The 15,079-nt window shown below is 40.8% G+C and overlaps 1 protein-coding gene across 5 annotated transcripts in view; it reads left to right on the top strand.

The window, feature by feature from the left end:
* The first annotated feature begins 1,485 nt into the window (after positions 1 to 1,485).
* The window catches only part of LOC138971757 (vinculin-like), a 68,610-nt gene continuing 55,016 nt past the window's right edge, over positions 1,486 to 15,079 (top strand). For 2 of the 5 annotated variants that reach the window (XM_070344554.1, XM_070344553.1), the window contains exons 1-3: positions 1,491 to 1,706; positions 13,873 to 13,980; positions 14,571 to 14,742. In XM_070344554.1, coding sequence (XP_070200655.1) covers positions 1,650 to 1,706; positions 13,873 to 13,980; positions 14,571 to 14,742 — 337 coding nt within the window. In that variant the 5' untranslated portion in view covers positions 1,491 to 1,649. Of the gene's footprint in view, positions 1,707 to 13,872; positions 13,981 to 14,570; positions 14,743 to 15,079 lie in introns of all 5 variants that reach the window. The other 3 variants (XM_070344556.1, XM_070344557.1, XM_070344555.1) reach the window with 3 other exon arrangements.

Genomic DNA, 15,079 nt, shown 5'->3' on the forward strand with positions numbered 1-15,079 from the left:
GTATAGATAGACAATTATTAACTGTGCCTAAGCAATTTTGCCAGGAAAGACCCTTTTGTCAATCGTGGGATCTTTAACGTGCACACCCAATAGTGTGATAACAGAAAAAACGCACTAACAGTAACACTAACCAGTAATATTCAGAAATGATTTTATTAATAAAGCTAATGTAATGCATATGATATAAGCACATTGTACTTGTTTTACATTCAGCCCTCGCTCACAAGAGGCCTGGACTATATCTAATGATTATACAATATATAAATGTTATGTCTCTGACGATACACTCAAATGCACAACAAACAAACAAATGCACAAATAATCAAACATTCAAACAAACACACACAAAACATAATATTAAATACACAATGAAATACATTTGAACAAGCAAGAGAGAGAAAGAGAGAGAGCGGATACATACAAGTATCTAAACTGGATATCATATTATGCCTGTGGTGGTTGGTTCCACTGGACTCAGACATATTTGACAAACAAAATTATGAACTTAGAAATGGTCATAGAATCAGCTTTACCAATTTTTTTTTTTTTTTTTTTTGCTGGAGGGGGGGTGCACCTGCACCCTGTGCACCCCCCCCCCCCCCCTCGTCCGCCCCTGGTGACTTAATTACCCCCTTCGTGTGTACACGCAAGCACAACGGACCAAGTGCGCACGGAAAAAATCCTGTAATCCATGTCAGAGTTCGGTGGGTTATAGAAACACGTAAATACCCAGCATGCCTCCCCCGAAATCGGCGTATATGCTGCCAGAAAAATGATGGCGGGGTAAAAACGGTCATACACCAACACGTAAAAATCCACTTGAGTGAACGTGGGAGTCTAAGCCTATGAACGAAGAAGAAGAAGAAGGTAACAGGAACTGTTGCATTTAAACTGCAGGAGGACAGGGAGAGGATGCATTCAGTCTACCATTTTGCAGTTTTTGGCTTCTTTCTGAGTGTTAATTAATTTTTCTTTTTCTTTTTGCATACTTGATGAAAAATCTGACATACTGGCCATGACTGATTTTCTGTATAGTCCGCAGTGCGTTCTCATGTGTCTTACAGTTGATATTGTTTACCTGCAAACACAGTGAGTTTCATAGTGATTCACCAAGAAATAATTTCATTCAGAAAGTTTTTAAATACCTCACGCAAACAAATATTGAGGTGTGGGAGAATTGTAGTTGTTCAGTTAGTTTGAAATTTTTCCACCAATAAAAACAAGTAAGGCCCAGTATCATCTTTTTTCCGATAGCGCTGCTTTAAAAGTTGGTGCTTTAACCATTCGGCCACCACGGTTTAAGTTTGAGAGTAGCTGTTCCCTTATATGGCATGCTGGCAAATGTGACCTTTGAATAGGGGCTTTTATTTGAAGCCACCTGTCAACGAATTCAAAACAAACGAACACTCTATCTAATTTAAAACAAAACGTAAAGTCCCATTACACGTTTTTAAAATGGTACTTGAAACAAAACTAGCATGCAGATGCTTTGGCTTTTCTGTACGAAACTAACACAATAGATGCTGGCTCTGTTGGTTCATTCAGTGACCTAGGTCACTGCCATCGAGGTTGAGAGTGCTAGATTGCACAGTGACGTCCAGTTTTCTAAAAATCTAACGCATATTTTGGATTACAAGAGTGCCTGCAAAATGCCTGTCTTCCATACGAAGACGATCGAGAGTATTTTGGAGCCAGTGGCCCAGCAGGTAAGTGTGTATCTGTGTCAACTTCGTCAGGTGCCGCTGGTGTGTGTTGAATAGACAGAAGACCTCCAGGAGAAATGCCCAAATTTGTTTCTGATAGGCTACAGTTTTCTCGTCTGCTTCAATCTTGTATGGGATCTTTTCATCTGATCAGACCTCGCATTTACCCAATTATGTACTCCTTTTAGTCTGTGTTAAAAATGTATTGATATTTTAGAGCAACAGCAGCAGACGATCATTTTTGTGATCAGTAGTCGACTTCTGTCGGTCTGGAATGAGTCAACTTATACCGGCTAACCGGAGATTCAATATCAAAGTCGTAGACAACATGTAATGCTGCTCTGCTTGCTGGAAATATTTTTCTTGACCATTTCATTTCATCACTGACTTACATTAATACATGTATGTATGCGCGAGCACCTGCAGACTCGGTGCAGATTATTTTCTTCTCTCTCTCTCTACCGTCTCTATTACGGCATTTCTGGAGACCTACAACTTAGTACAAGGCTACTGCTCCTGTAGTCCTACTCCTAGTCAGTACAAGGAAAGCCACGTAAAACATAACACTTGAAATGATTATGGAGGATAAACAAGGGGAATTATAGCCAGTGTAAATCCCATGACAGGTTTATACACTGTTCTTTTACTCAGCAGAAAGATGTTTTCTCAGTACAGTGGACCCCCCCCCCCCCCCCCCCCCCTCATTTCAGATTTCCTCCCTTTTGAGACTTTGCTTTTTCAGATTTTCTGTTCATGACCTCTGTTACTGTTAGTGTTCATTTACCTTGTGACTTCTTCCTTTTGAAGACCCGATTTTCTCAGATTTTTGAAGGTCTTAAATAAGTTAAAAGGGGGGTTCCACTGTAACATTAACAACAATAACAACAGCCTTTACCAAAAAAGGTGCCCACCAAGAAATTCAACTTAATGGTGACTATAAAAGTGTGTGTGTGTGTGTGTGTGGGGGGGGGGGGGGAAATATAGGGGAATTTCTAAAAAGCTGGTTTGTTTGTAGATCAGTCCGAATCTGTTGAAGTTGAAGGGATACTTTTGCTCTGTCCGTTGGTTTTGGATGATTTGAAGACTCTGGGGAATCCACTGTAATCTATCCACACACGGCACGATTTGCTCAAAAACACATCACAAGTATAGTAATAACTAATTAAATCAAAGTATGCATCGGAGACTGAAGCTTGCCTGAGAGCAACACTGATAGAGTGAAACTTTGTAGTGTACAGCGTGACTTTGATGACAGGGTGTTATTCAAAATTCAAATAAAGGGCTTGCTCCCCTGCCCTTTTGTTTCTTTAATTTTTTTCTTGTTATTAGTCATCACCATACCCAGCTTGGGCTTCACATCGTATCACATGCCCCGAATTGCCTTGCCGTGATTGCATAAATTAATTCAGCCCATTTGTCCTGTAAAATGATGTAACGCCCCTAAGGGACACTGCACCTAAAATTGTCCCAAGACTGCTGTGAGTGTTATATGACAGGTACAGTAAAGTTAGGCCATCAACAAAAATGTTATGGTTATGGTCACATACCCCCTTATGCCAACCACCACCAGATTGAAAGAAACAATTATGTTTTTTACAAAGACTAAACTTTGCAACACATCTACTGATCCAGAGTATTGCCAAGCCCAAAGTTTCTCTTCTGTCATAGTGTTGCTGCTCTGTTGTTTTATGATTGAAGAAAATGTATAGGATTAGGATCCGTATCGCAAAATAGGATCAGTTAGTAGTTACATTTCTGCAACTTGTTAGGAGGATTTCTTCCTATGCATTATGCTACAACTAGAAGGGAATTAGAAAGAAGTCCTGCGTACTGTAATGTTGTCTTGTGTTTACGTGGGAGGTGGAAGGAACTACCAAAGTTACAGCAGAGTCTCTACTTGGTGCAAGGAAAGACCTAAACAGTGGGGAAATTGTTTGCAGTAATGAGGCCAGCTATAGCTAATTGTAATGTACTGCATTTAATAGACAGGATGTATGAATGATGTTGATAACCTTTCCAGTGAAGTGCAAATTGTGGGTTAAACACACAGTTACTCTGTGACACAGCAAAAATATATAAAATATTCTTGAAGTGTCATAAAATGTGCCAAAAGCTACTGAGATGCTAGGATCAGTGTTTTGAAGTTTTTATTATTGGATTTTATTTTCAAGGCAAAAGAGAAGATTTTTTTTCCGATGACAAGGCCAAAATAATTACGGTCTGTAGGTCACTAGGTGGACTGGGTCAGTTAGTTGTTGTTTTTGATTGTCATTACATTTTTGTTTTATTAACATTAACACAAGCGCAAGTGGCTTTTTAATAGCCACAAATCATGCAATCCCTGTCCCCTAGATATTTGAGAAGAGTAACTTTCCTTCTAGTTCTATACTGAGCCTGCGAAATCGAGTTTTGTCATTTTGTTAAGATTTTGTTTCGAAGGGTCAAAAAAAGTTATTGGGTCAGGAGGAAAAAGTACTGTCCGTCAGGAAATCTGAAACATTCAATTTTTTTCTTGGCCTAATCATGGTTGTTTTGAATAGAGCAGAGTAGAACTAGAACCCATTAGCTCTGCCAAACCACAGTGTGCTTTACCACAAATTGTTTTCTGTTTTTCATCAGGCTATGAATACACAAGTGCAGCACAATTGTAATTTGTTTTAATTACTGATATAAATCAAAATAAGGAACTGATTAAAAAGACATTATTTTATTTATAAATCTTGGCGATTTCAAATGTTATTTTGATCTTGGCTATCACAGCAGACAGGATTCACACATTTTAATTTGGGAAAATGTGTGATTTCTTAGGTATTTCAGCTCAAGGAAGTATCAACAAGAAAGAGAGGAAAGATGTGAAGGGGAGAGACTCAGAAAGAGAGAGAGAGAGAGAGAGAGAGAGAGAGAGAGAGAGACAGAGAGAGAGAGAGAGAGATAGAGAGAGAGAGAGAGAGAGACTCAGAAAGAGAGAGACTCAGAAAGAGAGAGAGAGAGAGAGAGAGAGAGAGAGAGAGAGAGAGAGAGAGCGAGAGAGAGATAGACTCAGAAAGAGAGAGAGAGAGAGAGAGAGAGAGAGACAGAGAGAGAGAGAGGGAGAGGGGGGGGGACTTTTAAATGCCTTGAAGTTGAAGAGGTCTTATGACCTACATGTGTAGATTTAGGATGGTGAGGATGTTTGTTCTACACAACCAGTTTGTCTTCTCACACCAAGTTGACCAACTGTCAACAGCCACTGTTAGTTACTCTTCCCATCACAAAGGGTCAGAGGTTAAAGTGGAAACGGCTTGAAGTTGTAAGGAAAAGGTCCTTGCCAGTGATGTTTACGACTTGTACTTGTACAACTAGTACTTGTAGTTCTACAATACTAGTTTGGAAGAACCTTTCATTTGTTAAAAGCAGAACTTGTACTTATTGTTGCTGTAGTCACTTTCTGTGATTTGGGAGAGGCTTAAATTTAATTGGGGACAGATTCTTTCAGTGTTTTATTTGCAAAATGTTACAAGTTGCACTTACTGATCAAACCACTTTCTGCGATTTGTTATTTAGGTGCAAATGATACAATGCAGCATGTTTGCTCAGCTTTGAGTTTTGAAGCATTTGAGGGAAATACAAGTTAAAAAGCAAAACCCCCAGCCTTTCAGTTTTACTTGTTAATTTTTGTGTGAATAGAAATTATTCATACCTTTGGAGGAGTATTCTGTACTCTGATTTATCAGTGTACAGGCTAATTAGATTGATAATCCACACTCACTGAATGATTCATTCTGTGTTAATGATGCTGAAAAAACGTTCCCCATCCCATGCACTGCAGTTTATGAGGCGCCGCTGACTCATCTTAAATGAGTTTTCTCTCTAGGTTTGGGGGAAGAAAGGCAGAAAAAATAGGCATTAACACACACGTCACACAAACACACACAATTTCTTCCATCAAACACACACACACACACACACACACACACACACACACAATTTCTTCCACCAAACACACACAATTTCTTCCATCAAACCAACCCAATTTTTCTGAGTCATAGACTCATAGGATTACCTCTCCGCCCACTACCACCACCCCCACTACCACCACCCCCGCCTTTTTTTCTTATTGTGCCTCACACTCACAGTCTGAACAGAAGTTATCCTTTTATCCTTATCCCACACACCACCCACTCATCGTCACATCACTGGGGGTACATCATCTCTATCAGGAGCAGACAGAGCGCAACCTGTTGTACAGTGGAACCCCCCCTCCCCCTTCAAGACCTCCATAATCTGAGATAATCAGGTCTTAAAAAAACAGGGGGTCTTAAAGTTAAAATGGGGGGTACATTTAGTGATTTACAGAGGGTATGAAAAGAAAGTCTGAGAAAACAAGGTCTTACGAGATAGCTCTTTAAAAAACAGGGGGTCTTAAAGTTAAAATGGGGGGTACATTTACAGAGGGTATGAACAGAAAGTCAGAGAAAACAAGGTCTTACCAGATAATCAGGTCTTTAAAAAAGAGGGGTTAAAGTTAAAATGGGGGGTACATTTACAGAGGGTATGAACAGAAAGTCTGAGAAAACAGGGTCTTACCAGATAATCAGGTTTTAAAAAAACAGGGGGTCTTAAAGTTAAAATGGGGGGTACATTTACAGAGGGTATGAACAGAAAGTCAGAGAAAACAAGGTCTTACCAGATAATCAGGTCTTTAAAAAAGAGGGGTTAAAGTTAAAATGGGGGGTACATTTACAGAGGGTATGAACAGAAAGTCTGAGAAAACAGGGTCTTACTAGGGAGGTAGTCTTGAAGGTCCTTGTCTACATTTTTATAGACATTTGACTATTAAAATGCTGAGTCTATTCCCTACAAATTATATCAAAAATACACCCCCCTTCGATCAAGAAGAACGAAGCAAGGGTATCCGTTTGAAAATTCATTGTAGTATTCCAGCATAGTAGAATATCCTTATTAGGGAAATGCCGAGGGCAAAACTCACCGTGCATTTTGTTTGTTTAAAAAAAATCGTGGACAGCGCTCCAATATCCAGTGTCAAACTGTTGCTGTGAATGTGTAGGCGTGACTGTCAGCATAGAGACATAAATTTGATTGGTCGATATTTTTAGGCAAAGCACATGTTCTCAGCAAAGAGAAAACAAAATATTGGAAGTGTCTGAGACACTACCCAAAAATAAAAACTTTTTTTTACATATTATATATGTTTTTTTCTATAACTTTTTTCTCTATGGTTCTTTCATCATCTGACTTAACTTTTTATCAAAATCTAACCATAAGTTTATTGAAAAAAAGCAAAAATGTAGACGAACACCTTTAAAAGGGGGGGGGGGGGGGGGAACGTATTGTGAAGGCTACCCACGCACAGAGCACAACAGCACACGTAACACATGTCGGTCTAAGCGCTCTGGCATCCCTTTAGGTGTGCCAACATCTCTGCCTGGCTGGGTAACCCTGCCGCTCAGTCTCAGAGGTAGGAACAGGCACCAGAAGTTTTAATGCTGTCTCAGCTGTTTGTACAAAAAAAAAAAAAACCCAACTGTGCAAAAACTGAAAGGGAAACATCCAAAAGTATTCGTAGGATGATGAAAAAGTAGAAATTTGCAAGACTATCAGGACCCTCTCCGCTCTCCCCCCCCCCCCCCCCCCCCGCCTTCTTTTTCCCAGTATATATATTGGTAAAACCATATTTGAGGAACTAAGGTGTAACACTGTAAGCATTCTACTCTAGACGACCCCCAACAAATGCCTGGTAACTTAGCCCTCCTCCCCCCTCGAAATTCTAAATGGAGAATCCAAAAACCTACAATTCTTGTTTTGTTGTTGTTGGAATTGTGCAACTTAGCAGTCGATCTGGTTTTTTGATTCTTATTGGAGAGAGTACAACTTTTATACACATTTTGTGTCAGGTGCCTATGTTCTAAACCTTTTAGTTTACTGTCAGAAGTCTAGCATCAGCAGGTGAATAATCCAGCCTGGGGTGAAGTAAATTGCATAGTCAGTGCCTCTTCCAGGTAAAGGGGCTGGCTGGCACAGTTGTGTGTAAGAATTTCCTGGTTTAGGTGCTGATGAGTCAACAAATATGTGTGTGTGTGTGTGTGTGTCAGTTGTCACTGTGTGTTTGGGGAGGTTTAATTTGTGTGTTTTTAGTTTAAACTTGAAGGATACATTTTTGTGTGTCAGTTTGGGTTGAGGTGTGTGTGTCTTGGTGTGTTTGGGGAGGTTTAATCTACAGGCCATGTGTTTTAGTTGAACTTGAAGGATAAATTCATCATTTTATGTGTGTCAGTGTGTGTCAGTGTGAGTTGAGGTGTGTGTGAGGGTGTGTATGCACACACATCTGTATACAGCATTACATGTGTGTTTGAGGAGGTTTATTCTATGTCTTTAAAAGTTGGAGGATAAATGTATGTGTCAGTATGTCCCTCGTGTGTAATTTACTTACCCTAACCCTAAACCAATTTAGAGATTAATGATTGTGGCTGCAAAGAGCAGGTCTGTAGAGTTGAAACAGGAGTGCGTGCTAATTTCATATCTGAAAAAGAAGTGGATTAGTAATTCAGCTGGCATTTTTACTGCCAGTTAGGCAAGGACTACCCTAGTGCAGGTGGAGTCTAAGATTAATACATTCTTATCTTATGAGTAATATACATGAAAACATATACAGTGGAACCCCCGCTTTAAGACCCCCCATTTTAAGACTCCCTCCTTTTGAAGACCTGATTTTCTCCGATTTTTGAAAGTCTTAAAAGGGAGGTTCCACTGTAAATATATGATGAAACAAGGTCAGTACAGTGCCACATCTGTTTTATGACCTTCCAAAATCATAGAAAATTTGGTGTTTAAAGAGAGAGTGGTATTCGTAAAACAGAGGTGAATGTACAGACTTTATAAAGGAAAAGTGAAAATGTCAGGTCTTCTTCTTTGTTGTTCGCTCAGACAGGGGTGAAAACGAGGTCTTGATCACTACTACCAGATCAGTAGTTGTGATAGAATAACTCGACATAAAATAGACGATCTTTAAACTAGAGTTTTAGTGACTGAATTAGGTTTTATGTAGTTTAGTGTGACATATCTATAGGCTTGGCGACGCGCAGTTCTGTGTGTATTTTGTATAGAGATGGGGGGTGGGGAGAGGGGAGGGTGGGGGGGGGGGGGGGTGGGTGGGTGGCTGTGGAATTTCATTGTAGGGTTAGTCACCATTGAAGAAGTGGAGCAAAGTGAATACTGTATGCTTACAGTTACAACTTGAAGATTAGCGTCAGAGTATTGCATGGATATTTCTGCAATAATGTACTATATTATCCTGAATGAGTCATGTGGGTTTTTGGCCCAGGGTTAATTTGTGTGTGTGACACTGACACTGTGACAGTCATGCATTGTGCTAGAATACAAAATCCCCCCAAGAAATTTGATTCCTTATACAGTAGCAATAACAGGAAGACCAACCCTTCCTTGATCTGGTGTCTTATTTTCTCAACTACATGTACTCAGCTACTAGCTAGTCTTTCCTGTTTTTCTCCAGTTTCAGGTTTGAAGAGTTGCCTGTGTGTCCTGCTGTGAACAGTGGAACCCGCTTTTTAAGACTCCCTGATTTAAGACATGCACCTACACCCCTCTGGACCTTGCTTCTTCAGGTTTTCTGTTAAGAATCCTTGTAAATTTACCTCTGTTTTAATGAAGACTCTGACTCCCTTTTTTTTTAAGACCTAATTTTCTCACATTGAGGTTGTTAAAAGGAGGTTCCAGTGTAGTTTAGCAGACACAGAGAGAGAGAGAGAGAGTAGAGAGAGAGAGAGAGAGAGAGGTAGAGAGAGAGAGAGGAGAGAGAGAGAGAGGAGAGGAGGAGAGAGAGAGAGGAGAGAGAGAGAAGAGGAGAGAGAGAGAGACAGGAGAGAGAGAGAGAGGAGAGAGAGAGGAGAGGGAGAGAGAGGAGAGCGAGAGACAGAGAGAGAGAGAGAGAGCGAGAGGGAGAGAGAGGAGAGGGAGAGAGAGAGAGGAGAGCGAGACAGAGAGAGAGAGACAGAGATGGAGAGAGACAGAGAGAGAGAGAGAGAGGAGAGAGAGAGAGGAGAGAGAGAGAGAGGAGAGACAGAGAGAGAGAGGAGAGAGAGGAAGAGAGAGGGGAGAGAGAGAGATATGAGAGAGAGGAGAGAGAGAGAGAGAGAGAGAGAGAGAGAGAGGAGAGAGAGAGAGGAGAGAGAGAGTCCTCCCATCAAACATAATTGTATGTAAAGCTGTGTTTTTGAAAGGCTATCCTCACCACCCACCTGTGTACCTTGGAACCCCCCTTATAAGACCTGCACAAGTCTGAGAAAAACAAGTCTGGAAACACAAGTAAAGTTACAGAGCTTATTACTCTGAGAAAAAACCCAAGGCCTTGCAATTTGGCTGGAGTCTTAATTTAAATTGCGGTGTGTTCTTCTAGTTCTATTTCTCTCCCACCCTTGCCATCCCCGCTATCCCGCAGTGCTGCTGCCATATCATTCAAACCCTGTCTGGTAAACTCCATGGTATGATAACACTAGCAGGTGTGCTCAGTCATAGCTGGCATACCAGATTTGAAGAAAAACGATGACTCACAACAGCTAAGAAATTCCTGCACCAGTTTATTTGTTTTTCTCCCTCACACCCACCTAATAACAGCTAAGAAACGTGCACCTGTTATTTTGCATTTTTCTTCTCAACACCATCCCCAGCCTGTTTGAAACCCAAAAGAAAACCCAGAACAGTACAGTCAGCTGTTCAGAAAGGGAAAGGGAGGGCATGGACTGCGATTGCACTTAAGATAGGCGACATGCCTAACAATCCTAGGTAATCGAGCCTCACAATGCATCCTATTGTCTGTCTGCTCTTCTAGTCTGGCTGTCACTGTCCGGTCTCCTTGTCACTGTAAGGCCAAACAAACAAAATAGTTGGGTTAATGTTACCCCACTGTTTTCTGCCGATCTTAACACTTTTCACCACTCTGAAAAAAATGTAGGTTGACATTGACATCTGTGGGACATAGATCTAACAAACAAAAAAGTTGGATTAATGTAACCAGACTCCCTATTATTTTTTCTGCCAACCCTGAACACTAATTTTATCACTCTGAACAAAATGTAGGTTGACAATGAGAATGACATACTATGCGACATTGCCCCCTCCATACCAATGGACATGAAGAATGTGCGGTCGATACAAGAATAAAACTGACAATTAAAAACTGCTTAGGACCCTTTTTTAAATAATGGGTATTGTTTAATCCTCGGTGTCCAAACACCCTTGTGTGCACGCATGCCCACGATAAAGAACCCATATTCACAGCGAAAGTCTCAGGGATTTGAAACATGAATACACGCATGCAGGAAAAAGAAGAAAGAAATGGTTGGCGTCATACTGTGTGGCAGCTCACTTTCCCCAGAGAGAAAGCAACTCGAATTTCTATGAAGTGAAAGACAGTCACTGGACATATGTATGTAAAATGTTATCCTTATCAGACATTTGTTGTTGTTGACCTAAGCAGTTATTGTGACAAGAATCACAGTGTTTCTCTGGTGTCATTTCCTCCCTGCGTTCAGTCATGGTTACAACAGAGGGAGTGAGTTAGATGGAAACACATGTTTGACCCCTTCCAGGACACACCCACAGTTTATGATGCCCTCAGAGTCAGAATGAAAGGCTATGCTGCTATAAGTATGATATAAAGCATGTGGGCGTATACAGTGATGCCCAGTGTCAGGAGCTTGCAGATAGTAGACAGATGTGTGTGTGTAGCTAGGTATACAGGGGAACTCCCCAGTTTTAGGACCACCACAAATCTGAGAAAATCAGGTCTTAAAAAGGAGGGAGTCTTAAAATGGTAAATTTACAAAGGTTATGAACAGAACATCTCAAACAGTAAGGCCTAAAAAAAAAAATAGGTGTGGTTATGGTAACCCGACCTACCCTATTTTTTGGGGTCGACCCTATAACTTTTTATTACATTTGTCAATTTTTTTTTTTTAAAAACCAAGTAAACGAGTGCAGAAAACGCAATGAAAGCGAAAGCGCCCGAGTCGCACACTTATTTCCCTGTTAGTAGGTTTAATTTGTACACATTAGAAAAAAAAAAAAGTGATTGCCTAACCTTCCTACCCTATTTTTTTTGGCTATGTTACCGTAACCACACCTATTTTTTTTGGGCCTAAGGTCTTAAAAGGGTCGAAGTCTTAAGTGGGGGGGTCTTAAAAAAGGGTTCCACTGTTCAACTTACAAGCAATGAAGCATACATCATGTCTGCATAGCAGTGTCCTTCATACCTCGGCACACAGGCTGTCTTGTGCAGTCATTCAACCCTCTAGATCCTCCATCCCTTAGTTATCTGAAAAGACAGCTTTGTTGTCTTTTTATATTTAGTCAAGTTTTGACTAAATATTTTAACGTAGAGGGGGGAATCGAGACGAGGGTCGTGGTGTATGTGTGTGTGTGTGTGTGTGTGTGTGTGTGTCTGTGTGTGTGTGTAGAGCGATTCAGACTAAACTACTGGACCGATCTTTATGAAATTTGACATGAGAGTTCCTGGGTATAAAATCCCCATACGTTTTTTTCATTTTTTTGATAAATGTCTTTGATGACGTCATATCCGGCTTTTCGTGAAAGTTGAGGCGGCACTGTCACGCCCTCATTTTTCAACCAAATTGGTTGAAATTTTGGTCAAGTAATCTTCGACGAAGCCCGGGGTTCGGTATTGCATTTCAGCTTGGTGGCTTAAAAATTAATTAATGACTTTGGTCATTAAAAATCTGAAAATTGTAAAAAAAAATAAAAATTTATAAAACGATCCAAATTTACGTTTATCTTATTCTCCATCATTTGCTGATTCCAAAAACATATAAATATGTTATATTCGGATTAAAAACAAGCTCTGAAAATTAAATATATATAAAAATTATTATCAAAATTAAATTGTCCAAATCAATTTAAAAACACTTTCATCTTATTCCTTGTCGGTTCCTGATTCCAAAAACATATAGATATGATATGTTTGGATTAAAAACACGCTCAGAAAGTTAAAACAAAGAGAGGTACAGAAAAGCGTGCTATCCTTCTTAGCGCAAGTACTACCCCGCTCTTCTTGTCAATTTCACTGCCTTTGCCATGAGCGGTGGACTGACGATGCTACGAGTATACGGTCTTGCTGAAAAATGGCATTGCGTTCACTTTCATTCAGTGAGTTCGACAGCTACTTGACTAAATATTGTATTTTCGCCTTACGCGACTTGTTTTGTTTTGTTTTAGGCTTGTTCATCGTTACTATCAGTGTTACAATCATACCATTCAGTATTTATGGGATTTATTGCATCAGGTATTTAGTCACTTGCCTTCTTATGACTCAATACTAGTCTTGTCTCTCTGTATCTCTCCACTGTTCTCTCTTTTTCCCTCACCCCCCCCCCCCCTCCCCCCTCTTTCTGACCCCTATCTCTCTCTCTGTCTCACTGTTTACAGATTTTACACAATTAGTTGCCTTCCTCTGTCTGTCTCTCCTCACCCCTCTCTCCCCTCACCCCTCTCTCCCCTCACCCCTTTCTGATCTGTATCTCATTCATGCTCATAACAAACAATTTCATAAATATTGCATGTTTTGAGTGCCATTTGTTTTTTGTGTTGGCCATATCAATGTGCATAAAAGGTTTTGTTTTGCATTGACTGACACAAATCAGTTAATAGTCAGGGCATTTTTATGTCCCAAACCTTTCTTGACAATGGTAATTTGAGTCATTAATCGACGGGCGCAGTGGCTTGGTGGTAAGACGTCGGCCTCCTAATCGGGAGGTCGTGCGTTCGAATCCCGGTCGCTGCCGCCTGGTGGGTTAAGAGTGGAGATTTTTATCTCCCAGGTCAACTTATGTACAGACCTGCTAGTGTCTTAACCCCCTTCGTGTGTACACGCAAGCACAAGACCAAGTGCGCACGGAAAAGATCCTGTAATCCATGTCAGAGTTCGGTGGGTTATAGAAACACGAAAATACCCAGCATGCCTCCCCCGAAATCGGCGTATGGCTGCCTGAATGGCGGGGTAAAAAACGGTCATACACGTAAAAATCCACTCGTGCTAAAAACATGAGTGAACGTGGGAGTCTAAGCCCATGAACGAAGAAGAAGAGAAGAAGAAGAGTCATTAATCATGTCCTGATTGTGTCATATTGTATGGTTGCAGGTGTCTAGGCTGGTGATCCTCCATGAAGAAGCAGAAGATGGCAACGCAATGCCCGACCTGGCCACGCCGGTCCGTGCCGTCAAGGCCGCTGTTGACAACCTCGTGCGGGTCAGTATTCTTACAGCTGCAGATTAGTTTATGTGCCCTGGGCCGAAGACACGAGAAAGTTACCACCCGGTCGGGAGCCAGTCGCGGTGTTGGATTGGTTGAAATTGAGATTTGTTGTGAATTTAACGAATTGGACCCTGCGAGTGGTTCTTTCAAGTTTGGGTGGCACCAACTTTCGGTTCGTGCATGGTTATGGTGCAGTTACAACACAATAACTGTACATCTGTCAATCCTGTGGATGTTACGTCTTTAAGTTGAACAAGACAAGACAACATTTATATTATAGAGGGTAATAGAATATAATTATTCTTTTTTACATCCAGCCCTCGCCCTAGATAGAGTCAACTAGAACCAAAACCAAACAACAACAAAAGTGCTGTAGGCGACACTCCTCATGTGCAAATCATTTTCCCTTCTTCTCTTTAAGTTTTATCAGGTTTAACTTTAGTTAAAGGAAAACTGAACATATTTTCTAAATTGTGTGTTGTGTAAGATGTGGCAAACCTTGTTTCCTCCTGTTTAAAACTTTGATGACTTTCTTTTCTCATTTCTGAAAAAAACCATTTAAGAACCAACTTGTTTGGTTGCAGGTTGGCTACGAGACGGTCAACAGCAGCGATGACCAGATCCTGAAGCAGGACATGCCCCCTGCTCTGACCAGGGTAGAGGAGTCCTCCCTACTGCTGCTGGACGCTTCAGAACTCCTCAGGACTGACCCGTACTCTGGCCCAGCCAGGAAGAAGCTTATTGAGGGGTCTAGGGGTAAGGCATCAGTCCTTGGGGAAAACTGTTCAAAGAGCTCAAAAACGCAAAATCAAAATGTCAGTGTTTTTGTTGTTTGCATGTGGTGGATGTAGCAATATGGAGGGCTTAAATCAAGTTAGTTTGGCTACTGCTCAATTTCTGTTGAGTCGATCCCCGAATTTGAATGTTTTTTGAAAGAGCACAAAAGTCAGACCTTGAGTCCTTCACATTTGCCACTTTGTGGACTAGTCATGCATAAGCTGATATTAAATTACATATTCTTACTCCGAATCACATATATAGCAGTTGACACCGTCTGGTATGCTAAGGTACTGAAAGCGCTACCCATCTTTAA

The sequence above is a fragment of the Littorina saxatilis genome, linkage group LG7 (genome assembly GCF_037325665.1).
Source record: "Littorina saxatilis isolate snail1 linkage group LG7, US_GU_Lsax_2.0, whole genome shotgun sequence".
NCBI classification, from domain to species: domain Eukaryota; kingdom Metazoa; phylum Mollusca; class Gastropoda; order Littorinimorpha; family Littorinidae; genus Littorina; species Littorina saxatilis.